At 39.9% G+C, this 14,284-nt stretch overlaps 1 protein-coding gene and 1 long non-coding RNA gene across 7 annotated transcripts in view; one reads left to right on the forward strand and one right to left on the reverse strand.

Annotated features, from left to right (window-relative positions):
- Positions 1–10,584, reverse strand: part of Dop3 (D2-like dopamine receptor) — a 142,846-nt gene extending 132,262 nt beyond the window's left edge. For 2 of the 5 annotated variants that reach the window (XM_006561505.3, XM_006561507.3), the window contains exons 1-2: positions 8,729–10,584; positions 1,934–2,966 (exon numbers count right to left, since the gene is read on the reverse strand). In XM_006561505.3, coding sequence (XP_006561568.2) covers positions 1,934–2,674 — 741 coding nt within the window. In that variant the 5' untranslated portion in view covers positions 2,675–2,966; positions 8,729–10,584. 5 annotated transcript variants of the gene reach the window in all.
- The window catches only part of LOC102654507, a 203,892-nt gene that overhangs the window by 101,242 nt on the left and 88,366 nt on the right, over positions 1–14,284 (forward strand). The window lies entirely within an intron of this gene.

Raw genomic sequence — 14,284 nt, forward strand, 5'->3', positions numbered from 1 at the left:
CGTCGGTTCGCGTGGAATAAATTATTTCTTCTTCCTCTATAAATTTCCCACCGTCATCGCTCCAACAAAATGTTAATTAGCATAAACGAAGGGAAATGTCATGTGTACAATTACTGCTTCGATCAAATGTGTACAAATGTTTTCCGCTGTGTTGCAAGAAGAGTTTCGATATATGCATTATGTTGTACATTTCTGTGCTGTGATTTTAATAGTTTAATTGCATCGAAATGTCGTTTTATTTTGATTCGTGTATCATCGATTCGAAAACAGGAGAAAGGAAACAACGAGTTGCAGTCGAAGATAAATAATTTTTAAAAAAATTTAGTAAAATTTTCAAAATTATTCCAATAATTGTTTCGAGATTGGATGGAATAAAAGTTTGCTTAAGGGTAAAAGAGATAAATGGAACAATTTTGATGAATCAAAACACGATTTTCGCGACATTCTTATAATCCATCAATTGGGAAATTCTTCTCATACTCTTACAGAGTTAACTTCACCTCGATCTTCATGGAACTATTACTTTCCATCATGGGGAAAGTTTGTGCAAACATGTCCAACTTCTCGCACACATTTCTCCCTCCGTAAAATTACATCCACCGTTTGTACATTCTTTCCTTTAATCTTCGATAAAATAATGTAAATTGATAAAAGGGTTTTAACAAAGTTGCGCATAAATTTGCACTTCAAGTCGTTATTCTTCGATTCGACCTTCGCATCAATCGTCATTACCTTCGTTATTCTTAATATTTCCGCGGAAATTTATTCAGAAAAATTACAGAAACGTGAAAAAAGTAAAGCTACTTTTTCTAACTTAAACTTTGACAATTATCCAACAAACAACATAAATTTTAAGCACATTTACGAAAATGTGAAAATTAGGTTATGATAATCTTTTTCGCGAGAAAGTTCTAACATCTCCTAAATTAATAAGAACAAATGGGATCGTAAAATGCATATAAATCGGTGCGTTAATGAAACGTAAGATAATAAGAGTGAAGAATTTATCTCTCCCCCGTTGTAGAGGATTGAAATTTATTCCGTCGCGTAAATAAAAAAGACAGTTAAATAAATACCGCGGAGGGATAGAAAGAATGGTTCCACGAGCAGCGCTCGTTTGACATCTCGCGTTGCTATGATTCGAACGGAAGTAGGTCATCCACTATCAAGGGATTCAGGACCTCTTTCGAAGAATTACTCTAAATTGTGTCAATTAAGTAATCGTATTTTCGTTTGATTCGCACACGCGTCCATATTTGCGGAAACATTGAATGAAATTATCGTTAATTAGATCATAACTACAAGCACTACCGTATGAGCCCAATCGACGAAAGGAATCGGAATGAATCGAATTCCTGCGGAGTAATCGAGTTATAAATTTCACAAAGGAATCGACCAGATAACCCGTCTACGGTAATACGAAATGGATCAACGAGAATATTGATTTCGGAGTTTTAAATAAATATCGTGCAAAGGAAGCGTTGTTGTTCCTCGATCGACACCGCCAGAATCCTCTAGCGTGATTTCATCGAACTAGGATCCTAGTAATAAAAATTCTAGAGGTCACTAAAGCGATTTAAGTTAATACGAAAATAAAATTAATCTCTATTATTCCAACTGTTATTAATTAATCAATCGCAGAAATGAAAAGATCTAAATTGTTAACAAGATATGATGAAACAAACGGCTGTAATAAAGAGCTCGTATCATTTCTAATTTTACCCAGGCTCGAAATAACAGGCCGCGCGTCCACGTTACGTTCTCGAACGAAGGTTAAGGTTTTAAAACGCGACACGTTCGCACGCCATAAACGAAGGATCGATCGTATGCCCTGATGATATAACGAATCGTTTCACCGCCCACCCGATTTATCATCCATCCCTCGAATTCAACTTCCGCCGAGGAGAGAAAGAAATGGAAAATAGAGACTCACCAACACGTAGACGGCGAACGGCATTACGAGCACGGCGACGAGCAAATCGGCTACGGCCAGGCTCACGATGAAGTAATTGGTGACAGTTTGCAACGCCCTCTCCCGAACCACGGCAAGTATAACCAAAACGTTGCCGAACAAGGTCAAACAGGGGACGATGACGAGGATCAGGGCCCACCAACTGTTGGCGTCCGTCTTTTCGTCAACGTCCGCCGCCGGCCCGCACTCACCCGCACTCACCACACCGGAAGACGCGATGGACGAGGTGCAGTTCACGGTTCCATTCAGATTCAGGTTGGCCCCGCCGTCGTAATAGGCCGTCAGATTAACGAATGCGCTGTAATTCAATCGATTGATGTAATCGTTCAGATCGTCGAACACGAACAGGTCCGATATCCCCGTGTAATTCTCGGATCCAAGAGACGTGGGCGAGACGGACGAGAAGAAGGAGGAGGGGGAGGAGGGGGAGGGAGAGGAGGATCCACCGCCGGGGTAGGAGGGCGAGGTGGAGGTTATCGCCGCGGCGGAGTCGTTGAACCAGCCCAACTCGACACCGCCGCTCGACTCCTCGGGTCCCGAGAACAGGTCGTTCAACGAGCTCTCCTCCTCGTGGACGGTGTTGACCTTGGTCGCGTTCCCCGCGAGGGAGAGATCGGCCGCTCCGCGTCGCGCCCGCCGATCCAACGACAGGCTCCTCGCGATCGAGCCGAGCAGAGACTGGTCGCCCGTCTTCGTCCCCATTTCAACTGAACTCTATCCCACACCTGTCGATCTCGATCACGAGATCTTGGAACGAAGGGATGGCTCCTCTTGGATCTTGCCAAGCATGGTTACCCCGGCTGACTTTTAACGCTCCTTGGATTCTTACTGTGCGCTGTGTGGTGGCGTGGGTTATCCCTGCTCGAGAGATAACATTTCCCTCCGCGCACGCGAGGAGAAACGAGGTGCCGCGTCCTGACCGGCCTCTCACCAATCACCACGACCACCCCGATACGCTTGGCGGCGTATCATTGAAATCCCTCGTCGAGCGTCTCTGGAAAAAGAAAGGGAGGAAAATAAGTTTGCTTTGTGCAAACGATTTCTTTGTCTTTTTTCTCTTTCTTTCTTTCTTTCTTTCTTTCTTTTTTTTTTCTCTTCTTCTAAGATCATATCTGTATCTTCGTAAATCGTAAAGTAAATAGAGGTCGGCCGCGGATAACTCGATTCGTTTCGCGCTCGAGTTTCGTAATCGCTGATTCTATTTCTTTGCCGTAAAAAAAAAAACGGTGACGCGGAAATGAAGAGGTTGGAGGTTAAGGGAATTTAATTAAATGCAATCGTGGACGGTAACTAACGCGATGTAATGAGTTTCGAAGGATCTGGTTGGAACTGAATGGTTCAGATTAAATATTAAAGTAGCGGCCAGATAGCTGTTACGCGGAGATGAGGGAAGGAAGAGGTTCGAAGAGGAACGGAACGAGCTTGGATCGAGCAATCTCTCTCTCTCTGTCTCTCTCTCTCTCTCTACGAGATTTTTATTTACGAAGGATTATACGGATATAGATTCTGAATCTGATTTTCAATGAAGGGACGATAATTTCGATGTATGTAATACGTTTCCCCATAAATTTATCCGCGATATATATTAATTGTGAAATAATAAAAGGAGAAAAAATCTATATTGTTACGAAGATAGATAGAGAAAGAGGTTCTTCTATCCATTAAATTACAGTTTCTTCTGAATACAAAAATATCGAATTAGATTGTCTAACCGATTGCTCGAATAAAATGTTTTAGACAATCCATTCTCGCAAATCGAGCTAAACGAAGGCGACCACGCTTCTCGTGTTAAATTTAAACACAATGAAACACAAAGAAAATTGTTAGAATTGAATTACGAGGGACCAGTTTCCTCTGGGAAGAAACTCTAAAACGTTCCTCTTAAAAACGAGCACGACGATTCTCACGAAACGATCAGCGGCAATTGGCTCGTTCGAAAACGGAGTATAACGGAATCTCAGAATTAAAGGGAAACTTCTTCTCTCGAAGTTTTTTTTACGAAGCGGAGCGATTTTCTTTTCGAACGAATCGAAGCCACGCAGTCTTTGAGGGGAGGATTGATGGATGGACGGGCGTTATAGAGTTTCTCTCGGCTTCCAGCGCGGGAAGGAGGGGCGGCAGAAGAGGGATTTTTTGCCCGCTTGAGCGGGCCGTGGAGGAAGACTCTTTTTTTCTTTTCTTTTTTTTTTTCACAAAGACAGAAATCATTTCCTTGTCCCTCAGGACTCTCCATTTTCTCCGCTCTACATATACTTAGCGAGCGAGACTCGAGAGTGATATTCAGCTAGATTTCGAGCTGTAAATTTCTCAAAGAGGAAATATTTCTCGCGACATATATTTATATCAAAAGAGAGCTAATACGGGTGTATATTAAACCTTCTTCTTTTCTCGTTGTCGTTTAAGGAAGACTGTTTAAGGAAACGTAAAAGTGGAGCTTTATCGTTATTTGCCAGTGTTCGTGTTGTTTAACGACGAAGGGAAAATATTTTTTCGAGGGGTAACTTGGTTTCGCGGGAAATTTTGCATTTTGTGGAATTTTGGAATTTCAAAGTGCAGAGAGGAATATCGAGCTTTCGAAAATATTTTGCGTTTGAATAAATGCATATTATATTAGTAGGGGATACGTAGAAAGTCGCTATGCGAAATAGTGGCGTAAAAACATTTGCATGATCTGAAAAATCTAGTTTATCTTAGCGTTATAAATAATTCAAATTTTTCGAAATTTCGTGTAGATTTATAAACGAAAGAACGGCGAAGAAGGATATTTGGAAAATATCTTTTTTCTCGCGACTTTTAATTGAAAAAAATTCGATGATGCGTGATAAATTTACCGAGAAATTTTATTAAAGAGAGAGGAAAAAAGAGTACACGTCAAAAATCGTATAATCTCGTATCAAAATTTTCTACGAACCAATCCGTCTCCTCTCGGAGAAATCTCTTCTCGATTTCAATGCTCCGCGATCAATTTTACAACGAGCAATTAAGTTTTAACAGTTAATGAAGGAACAATATGCATTTCCTTCGTTCCTTTCCTCGTCGACAATAAGACGACATTTGAATATGTAAATGTATAGAACAACGTTATAATCCCGAGGCAAGTATGACAGAAAGGGGAAAATTTCGTTCTCAATGATAACCGACATTTTCCATTCTCATCTTCTCATCCCTTCCTTCTCCCTCTTTCTTTCTTTCTTTCTCTTTTTTACTTTCTTTCTCTCTTCGCGTTGTCCATACAATTATTTCTTATTACTCGACGCATAAATCGGACACGGTTGGCTTTTTCAACTTGCGCTTGGACGCGATACGATTCAAATTTATCCGATGCATCGAGTTAAAATTTCATACCCGGGCACGACAATGGTTAAATATTTCGATATGGTCGAGTGTATCGTGCAATTTATTCGAAAATGGAACGACGATTGTTTAACGCATACCACCGATGGAATATTAATTCGTTCCCAAGCATTAAATTGTATCGCAGTGTTGTGTGCAAAAAATTACACCCCGCTTCTCGGCTCTTTTCCATTAAAATGAAGTGCATCTATAAAATCCGATTATTCGAAGTTATTTATTGAAAACAGTGTGAAAGAAAGAGAGAGAGAGAGAATGAGATGTGTGTGTGTGTGCGCAAATAGTTTACAGGTTCGAAGGCACCAAGTGGTAAGATTGCGAGGCGAGGTATCGAATCAGCCTGAGTGTTTTTCCGACTCTTTCTTTTATTTCAATTTCAATTCACGGCAGACTATTGCTTCGATAAACAATTCTTCGCTTATGAATAATAAATTTGGGAAATATATTAAATCCCACTTTCTTTGTTATGTTATGCTAATATGCTAATATGATATCCTCATCGGGGATTAATTCAGAAATTTCTATCGGGAGAGATTCATCCCAGAAAAGGATAATTAGATTTAGATCTGGGTCAATTAATACCTGTCAAAGCCCACCCGCTTTGTTTCCTTTTAATAAATTTCGTGGGGGGAAAAAAAAAAAGAAATTTCGAAATATATATATATCGTGTGAAAAAATTATATAAAATGAAAGCGAACGGATAAAAAAAAAAATTCAGAGTGCAAGTTATTATTGTTGTATGATTTCACGCAACAACAACAATCGTTGCCACGAATACGAGAAATAATAAAGCGGAGGAAAATATTTTTATGCTCCGCTCTCTTAGCCCGATACAAAAGGGGAAAGAGAAATCTGGGGAAGCGAATAGCGTTATTCGTAGAATTATTCACTTCGACGTTGATGCAAACGTCGGGCTATTTACCGTTTTTTTCTTCTTCTTTTTTTTATATACTTTTGCGTGAAAAAAGAAAAAAAACAATATTACGCCAACAAATTAATCTAGCAGAAAGAATTTCATAAAAATCAAGGCATTATTTATTCGCGATAATATCCGTACTCCGTACGTAACTTTTGAAACGGGGGTAAATAGAAATTTTCCGATGGACCGTGTTTTTAATCCAAACGTTTCTACGTCCCGTTCTTTTTTTTTTTCTTTCTTCTCTACGGTATGAAATTTTTGCGGTCATATTAATCGAACGAATACGCGGTCTAAAATGAAAATTTAAACTTAAACGTTGCCAACGAATACCGCAGTAATGATATCACGGTTAAATTTCAAAAAAAAAAAAAAAAAAGATCGATCATACTTCACGAAAAGCTTAAACGAACGCGCTCGCAACGTTTCGCTAACGTTCTTCGAAACGCTATTTATTTGTGACACACATCTCTTACTATCTCGTACGTTTCGTTGATTATTAAGAAAAAAAGAAAAAAAGAAATTATTTTGAAACGAAGAATGGAAAATTACGCTCGAAGGAGAGATATTCACGATTGACGACGGAAAGGAGAGATACAATACACGCGATCTCTCATGGAAGATGGAGGATAGCTTTTCTATCTTGTAAGAAATTAAATTCTTAGCGACGCCTAAGATTGATTGTTCTTACGGTTTACCTGCTCGAAAGAGTACCCGCGCAAGTACGATGCATCACTTGGGAGGAGAGGGAGAGGAAAAAGATGATCCCCAAACCTGTTAACCTTGGCTTAGATTAATTAGAGAAATGATGTTATAATTAATTACCCGCAATTGACAAGAAACGGAGACGCTCCTCCCCATCCTGTCCTCAGTAAGTAGAGCGGAATTTCTTGTATCTGAGAAATTCTATTGTTCAAATTGTTCCCTCGATACGATATATATCTTGGCTATTTTTGTAACGGATATTTTATCTTAATGAAAATATGTCGTTTTCTTTTTAACGTTTGTCTCAAGGATCTTTTTTGAAATTAATAGAGACTTTGATAGATCACGAGATGACACGATAGATACGATACGAAGTTTGAATTGAAATGTAAAGTTTTTGAAACATTTTTTTCTTTTTTTTCTGTTAATTTAATTAAAACGAAAATCAGGAAAATCAGAAAAATTTTCTAAATTATGGGAAATACGCGTTGCAATAGATTAAATTTAAAAACAGGGAAAAATAATCTAATCGGCTTGTAACACGATTTCACGATATTAGTGTAATTGGTATCTCTTGATTCTCCAATGTTGAAGCAACACGTTCTTGCAATATTTGAGAACAGTTATTAGGGTATAATCGGTTTATACGTATAGGATATCTGTATCGCGTTAAGTGGTGAAAGTACGCGTTAAAGCTGATAACGGAATGGACTGTGATAAATAGATCTTTGCGTTGAGATTTTGCAGTGCATTTTCATAAACATATTTAAAAAAAATGGAATTAAAACAACGATGTTCTTAGAAAAAGATTTCTTAAAGATTTCTTATTTCGAAAATTAAAAAAAGAAAGAAAAGAAAGATGAAAGAAATCGTAGCTTTATAAATTTTCGATTGATCCGTTAATAAGAAAATTAATTAAAATAGTTGGCTCCATATTTTACAAGTTTTATACAAATAAAATATTCGCATCAAAATTCTCCATTATTCTCGGTTGCCGTCCCTTCGTTCGTTCGTGAGATTTCAAAATAAGAGAGTTAATTCGAAACGATCTCGAGCCACGAGATTGCACAAATATCTCCAATCTTAATACGCGTTATTCGACCCTTATCTTCCACCGACCGAATACAAGATTAATGTTGACGCCACGGAAATTACAGTAAACAGTAGTATCTTGTCCGGGATCGACATTAAAAATAAGTTTCTCACTCCTCTTCGAACCTCGTAATTTTCGAAACCCGATATCAAAGAGTTAATCACGCGAGATAATCTTAAATATTCATCCCTCACTTGCCGCAGATTATTATAGGGAAAGAAAAAAAAAAGGGAATTATTAACTTTACCCACGAGCTAGAGTACGCAATTTTCCAGAGCAAAGTATGCTGATTATCACGTATGCCCTTAATGCATGAAAATAAACGAAAAGTTACACAGATATTCCGTATGCTCTAACCACTACCCCCTCTCTCCCCCTTTATTTATTTTTCTCGGTTAGAAACTATCTTTAATCATCGACCACCTTTCGTCGAAACCTTCGAAACGAGGTTTCCCTTCTTCCCCTGTCGAATCGAGTTTTAATAATTAATAACGATCTAACGTCCCTACTTAGCAATTCAAATCGTGTACTCTTTCGTGTCCCACACCCTTGACACCGGCACAACCGTTTCTCGGTCAAGAGAACGATTTAGCGAATCGACACGCGCGCGCGTCCGCCATCCCATTGGAGGGGGAGGGGGGAAAAAAAAAAAGAGAAATCTAGCGGCGATTAAACCGCGGTGATTACTCACCATTGATCACACCTATGACACTTTGGCAACGGTCGTCATAGCAACCATCGCTTCATCCGTGACTGTCCATCTTCTTTGAATTTTTAATCGTTCCCTCGATCGATCGATTCACTCTCCTCCCTCTCCGTAGAACGTGTAGAGGAACGTCCTTCGCCGGCCACGCAGGATCGACGACACGCGGCAACACGAATTCGCGGAGGGAACACGTGGGAACACGTGTTGTGGAACGAGCCGTGGAGAGAGAGAGATTCCAAGATTTAAAACGTAAATCCGTTTATTTAGAATGGTCGGAGAATTTGCTCCGTGGTGTCACGTTGTTGGCTCCGTGAGCCAAATTCGCCTCGTGCTTTCCCCATATTCTGCGCAACATCCACGAGTATCGAGTACGCTTACGTGTATTCATATACACACACACATATATATATGTATATATATATCAAAGGGATGATCCTCGCCACCGTGACCCAACCATAGAATACACGGTAATCGCGTTGAGCTTCGCCATTCACTTCAGCTAGATCGACTAGATCGACTCGATATTTTGCAACGAGATCAAAAACCTCGCCTTTGTGCTCGATTTAAGAACCCTTTCTCTCTCTCTCTCTCTCGTTCCTTTTCCACTTTTGCTTTGTTGCAGAGCAGAAAGTCTCGTCGCGGAGAAATCCTTTTCATCCCAAAAATTTGCGGCCCTCGAAATCAGCTCGGCCGCGCTTTTCCTTCCTCCTTCCTTCCTCCCTTCCTTCCTTCCTTCGTACCTCGCAACGATCCTCCCTCCTTGGCGATTGATTCGAAACGTTGAACCCGGGATCGGGCGGCACCCAGTCACCCAAATCTCTCCACTCTCCCGGCCCCGACCATCCACCGAGTTAAATATATCCGCACCAAGAGAGGATTACTAACCCTCTAACGCCGAATATCGGAAATCCTCGGATGGAACGGGATCCGCGTACACTCGCCATGCCTTCCGTTCGACCGGGCACAATCGATCGCGATTACCGTGCATCCTTCCTCCCTCGCCTTCTCCCCCCCCTTTACTCGACACTTCACACTTTGCACTGGCTATTATCATCTCGTTACTCCTCGCTCCTCCCACCGAGGGGAGTTGGGGGGGAGCAGTCAATCGCTGGAAAAGAAAAAATCGATCGATCTTTCGCGAACGCGCTCTCGATTATTATCCACTCACTGTTGTCGAGGAATGGGTATCGATTCGATTGTCGCGGGTTCGACGGAGGTCCAGCCGATTGAAGACGATCGACGGGCGTGTACGGATCGTGTTGATAGAGAGATCGCGATCAAGAGCGGAGGAGATACCTGTGGATTCGTCGGACACGCACAGGGCACACGATCGCCGATCGATATTCACCTCGTGTTGTCACCTTCTACAACACCCTGTTGTTGATGTTACAGTTACGGTATCCGTACAACACCACGGTGGACCACGTTGGCCATGATCGAAGAAGAAGGGCGAGGGGCGACATCGTAGTCGTCGTAGTCGTCGTCTTCGTCGTTTTCGTCGTTTTCGTCGTTTTCGTCGTTTTCGTCGTCGTCGTCGTCGTCCTCCCCTTCCTCGCTTCTCTGGATCGCACTTTCGAGCCACGTTGTTGAACGAACGGCGAGCGACTGGCTGTCTGTTCGAGTTTCCACACCGCCTCGAATCCCGAAGCTCGCACGTTCGTGTGAGATCGGGGAGGGATGAAACGGTGGAGGGGGTTGCTCGATTATTCCTCTCTCTCTCTCTCTCTCTATTCAACCCCTACGCGCACACGCTGCTCTCCTCGCTAACCCTTAATTCGCAGCCTTACCCCACTACCCGCCTTTTCCCTCCTTTCTTCCTTTTTTTTCTTTATTTTTTCTCTTTCTCTCTCTCTCTTTTTCTCCGTTTTTTATTATTCCTCTTTCCCATTACCTTCCATCCCTCTCCTTTTACGATCATTCCTCTTTTATTTTCCATTTCTAGCCTGTTCTCCTTTAACCTGTTTGTATTCTTCTTCTTCTTCTTCTTCTTCTTCTCCGTTTTCTTCGTCGAGTTTTCCGTAGGAAGGAAAAAGTGTGAGATCAGCGAGTTTTTGATAATATCGTTAAATTTTGATACGAGACATTAGATATCGGGAGTTATCGGGAGCTTGGAAGAAGTTTTAATTGGGAACTGTCGATGACTGTTCCCGTTGATGCGAACGAAGGGAGGAGTTTTCTGCGTATCGTTGCGTTTTCTCGCAATCGTTTCGGTCCCGATTTAATTCGAAGAAATTTCCCCCGTCACTTTCCTTCTCCGCTTTTACGATCTTACTTTATCCTGCTTATCCTTCGCCCCCCTTTTTTCCGGGATTCTATTTTTCATACCCATTCCAGCTGTCAAACAGGCGTGAAATTTTCTAGATCGATCGATCTAGAGAACGTAGATTTCGTCTCGATCAAAAATGTTAAAAAAAGAAGAAATAAAAAATCGACGATACAAATTTAATTCGACGGAAAAAATATATTCGAAATCTTGGAATCCAACGAAACAAGGGAAATTTATTACTTTTCAATTTTCCAGCAAATTCGGCTGAAGAAGAAATGACGCTTTCGAGGACGAAACATCTCTTGATTGGCCCAATCTCGGTCCTCGAGATGCAACGTCCCTCTTCTAAACAAAAAACTAACGATGATTTTTTCTTTTTTTTGGGCCAATTACGTTACAGGTCCGTGATCTATCACCTCGATCGATGTCGATACGCTGTCACGGGATTGGACTCCTTCCTTCGAGGAAGAGGGGGTTGGATCTCAGGCCGAATATTATTCCGTGGCCACGGAAATACGAAATAACGAAAGAAGAAGAAATAAACGTAAGAAGAAGAAACGAAGCATCTCTTCCCTTTCTGGGAGGGGAAACAAGCTCCGCCTGAGCAGAATTTCATTTCACGGAAGAGATGGAAGAGATCTTGTTTTATTCGGGTCAAGTCAAGAAATTTCAAAGACGTTCGCTAAAATTTCTCCTCTATTCCCTCTATAATATTCGTGCGTAATTGCCAAGCATCGTGGAAGGGGGATATTGTATTGGAAATGCGTTGTCTCTGTTGATCATTATGAGAATAAATAGAGAATATCTTATCATCGTTCGAAATTGCGAATTCAATTGCAACGAGCGAGGTGAATCTTACAGGTTGTAGCTAGCCAAGATGGAGGCAAATATCGGATCAATCAGGAATTTAACTGTTGGATCATCGTCCGTATTTTTCACTCACGTAATGAAAATTGTTGTTGTTCCACTTGTTCCACATCTCGATGAGGTGGAAAAGGAAAAAAAAGAAGGGGGGACATTTTTCGCCACCAGGGACGAAAAACTGTTGTGCATTCTTCTTCACTCTGCTGATTCATCTTTTTCCCTGCCTTTAAACAGCCATGAATTTTGTACACGATCTTTTTCCCCGTAAAATGCGTCACTTCTCATTCTAAATAAACATTTGTCTCTGCAACTTGAGAGTGTTTTGGATAAAGGATAAGATGTCTGTGAATCGAGCAAATTGTTTCAGTTTCCCAGTTTTTTTTAATAAATAAATGTTGCGAGTGTAGGAAAAAGAGGGAACGGATCGTGGTGTTTGCTCGCTCAAATTATACAAAGGGACAACAAGTGGAATGTAATTTTTCATTGGCTGCCTCTCGAGCGTTTAACCTTTACCGATGATTAAATAACAAAGATAATTATAATCATTTCGATCAATCATCTCTCGAGTACAACTCTCAAATATAATTCTTACAAATAATAATATAAATATATTTCCCTTTCTGTGTACGTAAAATTAAATATCAAGACTTCTTTGCTCGACAAAGCTACGTGACAGAACAGGAAAGAAAGAACAAAAATCGGAAGAAGTTTTTCTTGAGGAAAAGAGCGGATGGAATGAAAAGAAGATAAACAAATTCCCACTAATTTTTCTAGATAAAGATAATAAGAAAAATACTCATAATCATATTGATTAAAAAACGGGGATTTATCGAAAAATTTACACACGAAGAAAAGAGTGTTGACTCTAAAAACCAAGGGCGAGACAAGCGCTTCGTTAAACGCTCGAGGAAACTGTCGAAATACAAATTGGAAACAAAACTGGGAAGGAAAAAAAAAAAAAAGGAAAGGAAAGGAGAAATAGCATTACGATTCGAGAATTACGAGACTTACTTGCGAAAACGTAATGCGACGTAGGAACGTGATTAAAATTTTATATCAACTGAGTTACCGTAGATGAACACCTACGTAACGAAGTTACGAGCTGGCTTACGTATCCTCTCAAGCGCGTACGGTTTTAAATTTTCAAAGGATACTTTATTATGCGGTGGCAAACACGTCAGTTTCCATCTTCTAAGATAGACACATCCTCCTTCTTTAATAAACATCAATCACGTACACGGTATTCATCAACGATATGGCGTACACCTAGTTCCGAAATGACGTGTATTATTTTCTGTTACAAGATTATCTAGCTAGGCATTCGTTCAGGATTTCTAACCAATTTTCTTTGGAGCATTGATTTTTCCGAGAATTTTTCTTTTTTTTTTTTTATATGCGATTGAAGCAAATTTGTTCGTTGAAACAGAGGTTATTGTATTCGAGCAAAGTTTCATTGCAGGAAGATTTCGATGAGATTTCCTTGATTTCCACGAAATGTGTTCACGACTTTGATTAAAGGTGATTCATATGGTATCTGTAAATGAAGAATCTTATTAATATTTTATTCGGATATTTTACTTATTATTCTTGATATTTTTTATTTTAGATATAATTAAAAGGTCAATTATTTTAATATTTTTTATGTTAAACAGTTAACTGAGAAAGTATAAAGATACTTTTTCATCGTACTTTCTTCCATTACCATTTCTTATTATTGATTGAAACGATCAAACATTATTAAGAAACAAACCATTAAAAGTTAGCAAAAAGATTTCCTTTATTCCAAATCAATTTATTTTATTCCAAGTCAATAATTTTCTTCCGATGAAAACACAGTTACACCAAGTATACATATTTGAGTAGCTCAAGAACCATTGCTCTGGATACACGCGTTCGTTTATTCAATAGAGCATGAAGCGTTAACCCGTTGAAAAAGTAACTGGTAGTTTAAATTATAAAATAAAGTTACATTAAGTAATTGTTTATTAAAACGCTCGAGAAACATTTCTTCCTAGCTATTATTCAGTGAATCCGCTTTATGTTTTAAATAATAAAATTAACTTCAACCATTGAATTTATACATCACCAGTTTCTCCAATGTTAATTGCTCTCGTTTGAGGAGCATCTGAAAAATAATTAAATGGTTAAAGATGTTCGTTCCATCGACCAAAAATTTCGAATTCTCTTCGAGCGTACGATATACCTTCTTTCTTTTCCTCCAAATCTAATAAAACACGTCGATCCCTCTTTCTAATAAAATCATGTCCATTCGCAGACACGGACGCCGCCAATTTGGGGCGAATTAAGGAAGCCTATCCGCGAGGAATGATGGCAGCTTTTCGTGATATCCTCTCAACCGTGGCTCGTAAAAAACCGTTTTACAGCCGTACATCCTAGTCTCGCGATCTCTC

The sequence above is a fragment of the Apis mellifera genome, linkage group LG9, assembly GCF_003254395.2.
Source record: "Apis mellifera strain DH4 linkage group LG9, Amel_HAv3.1, whole genome shotgun sequence".
Taxonomy (NCBI): Eukaryota; Metazoa; Arthropoda; class Insecta; order Hymenoptera; family Apidae; genus Apis; species Apis mellifera.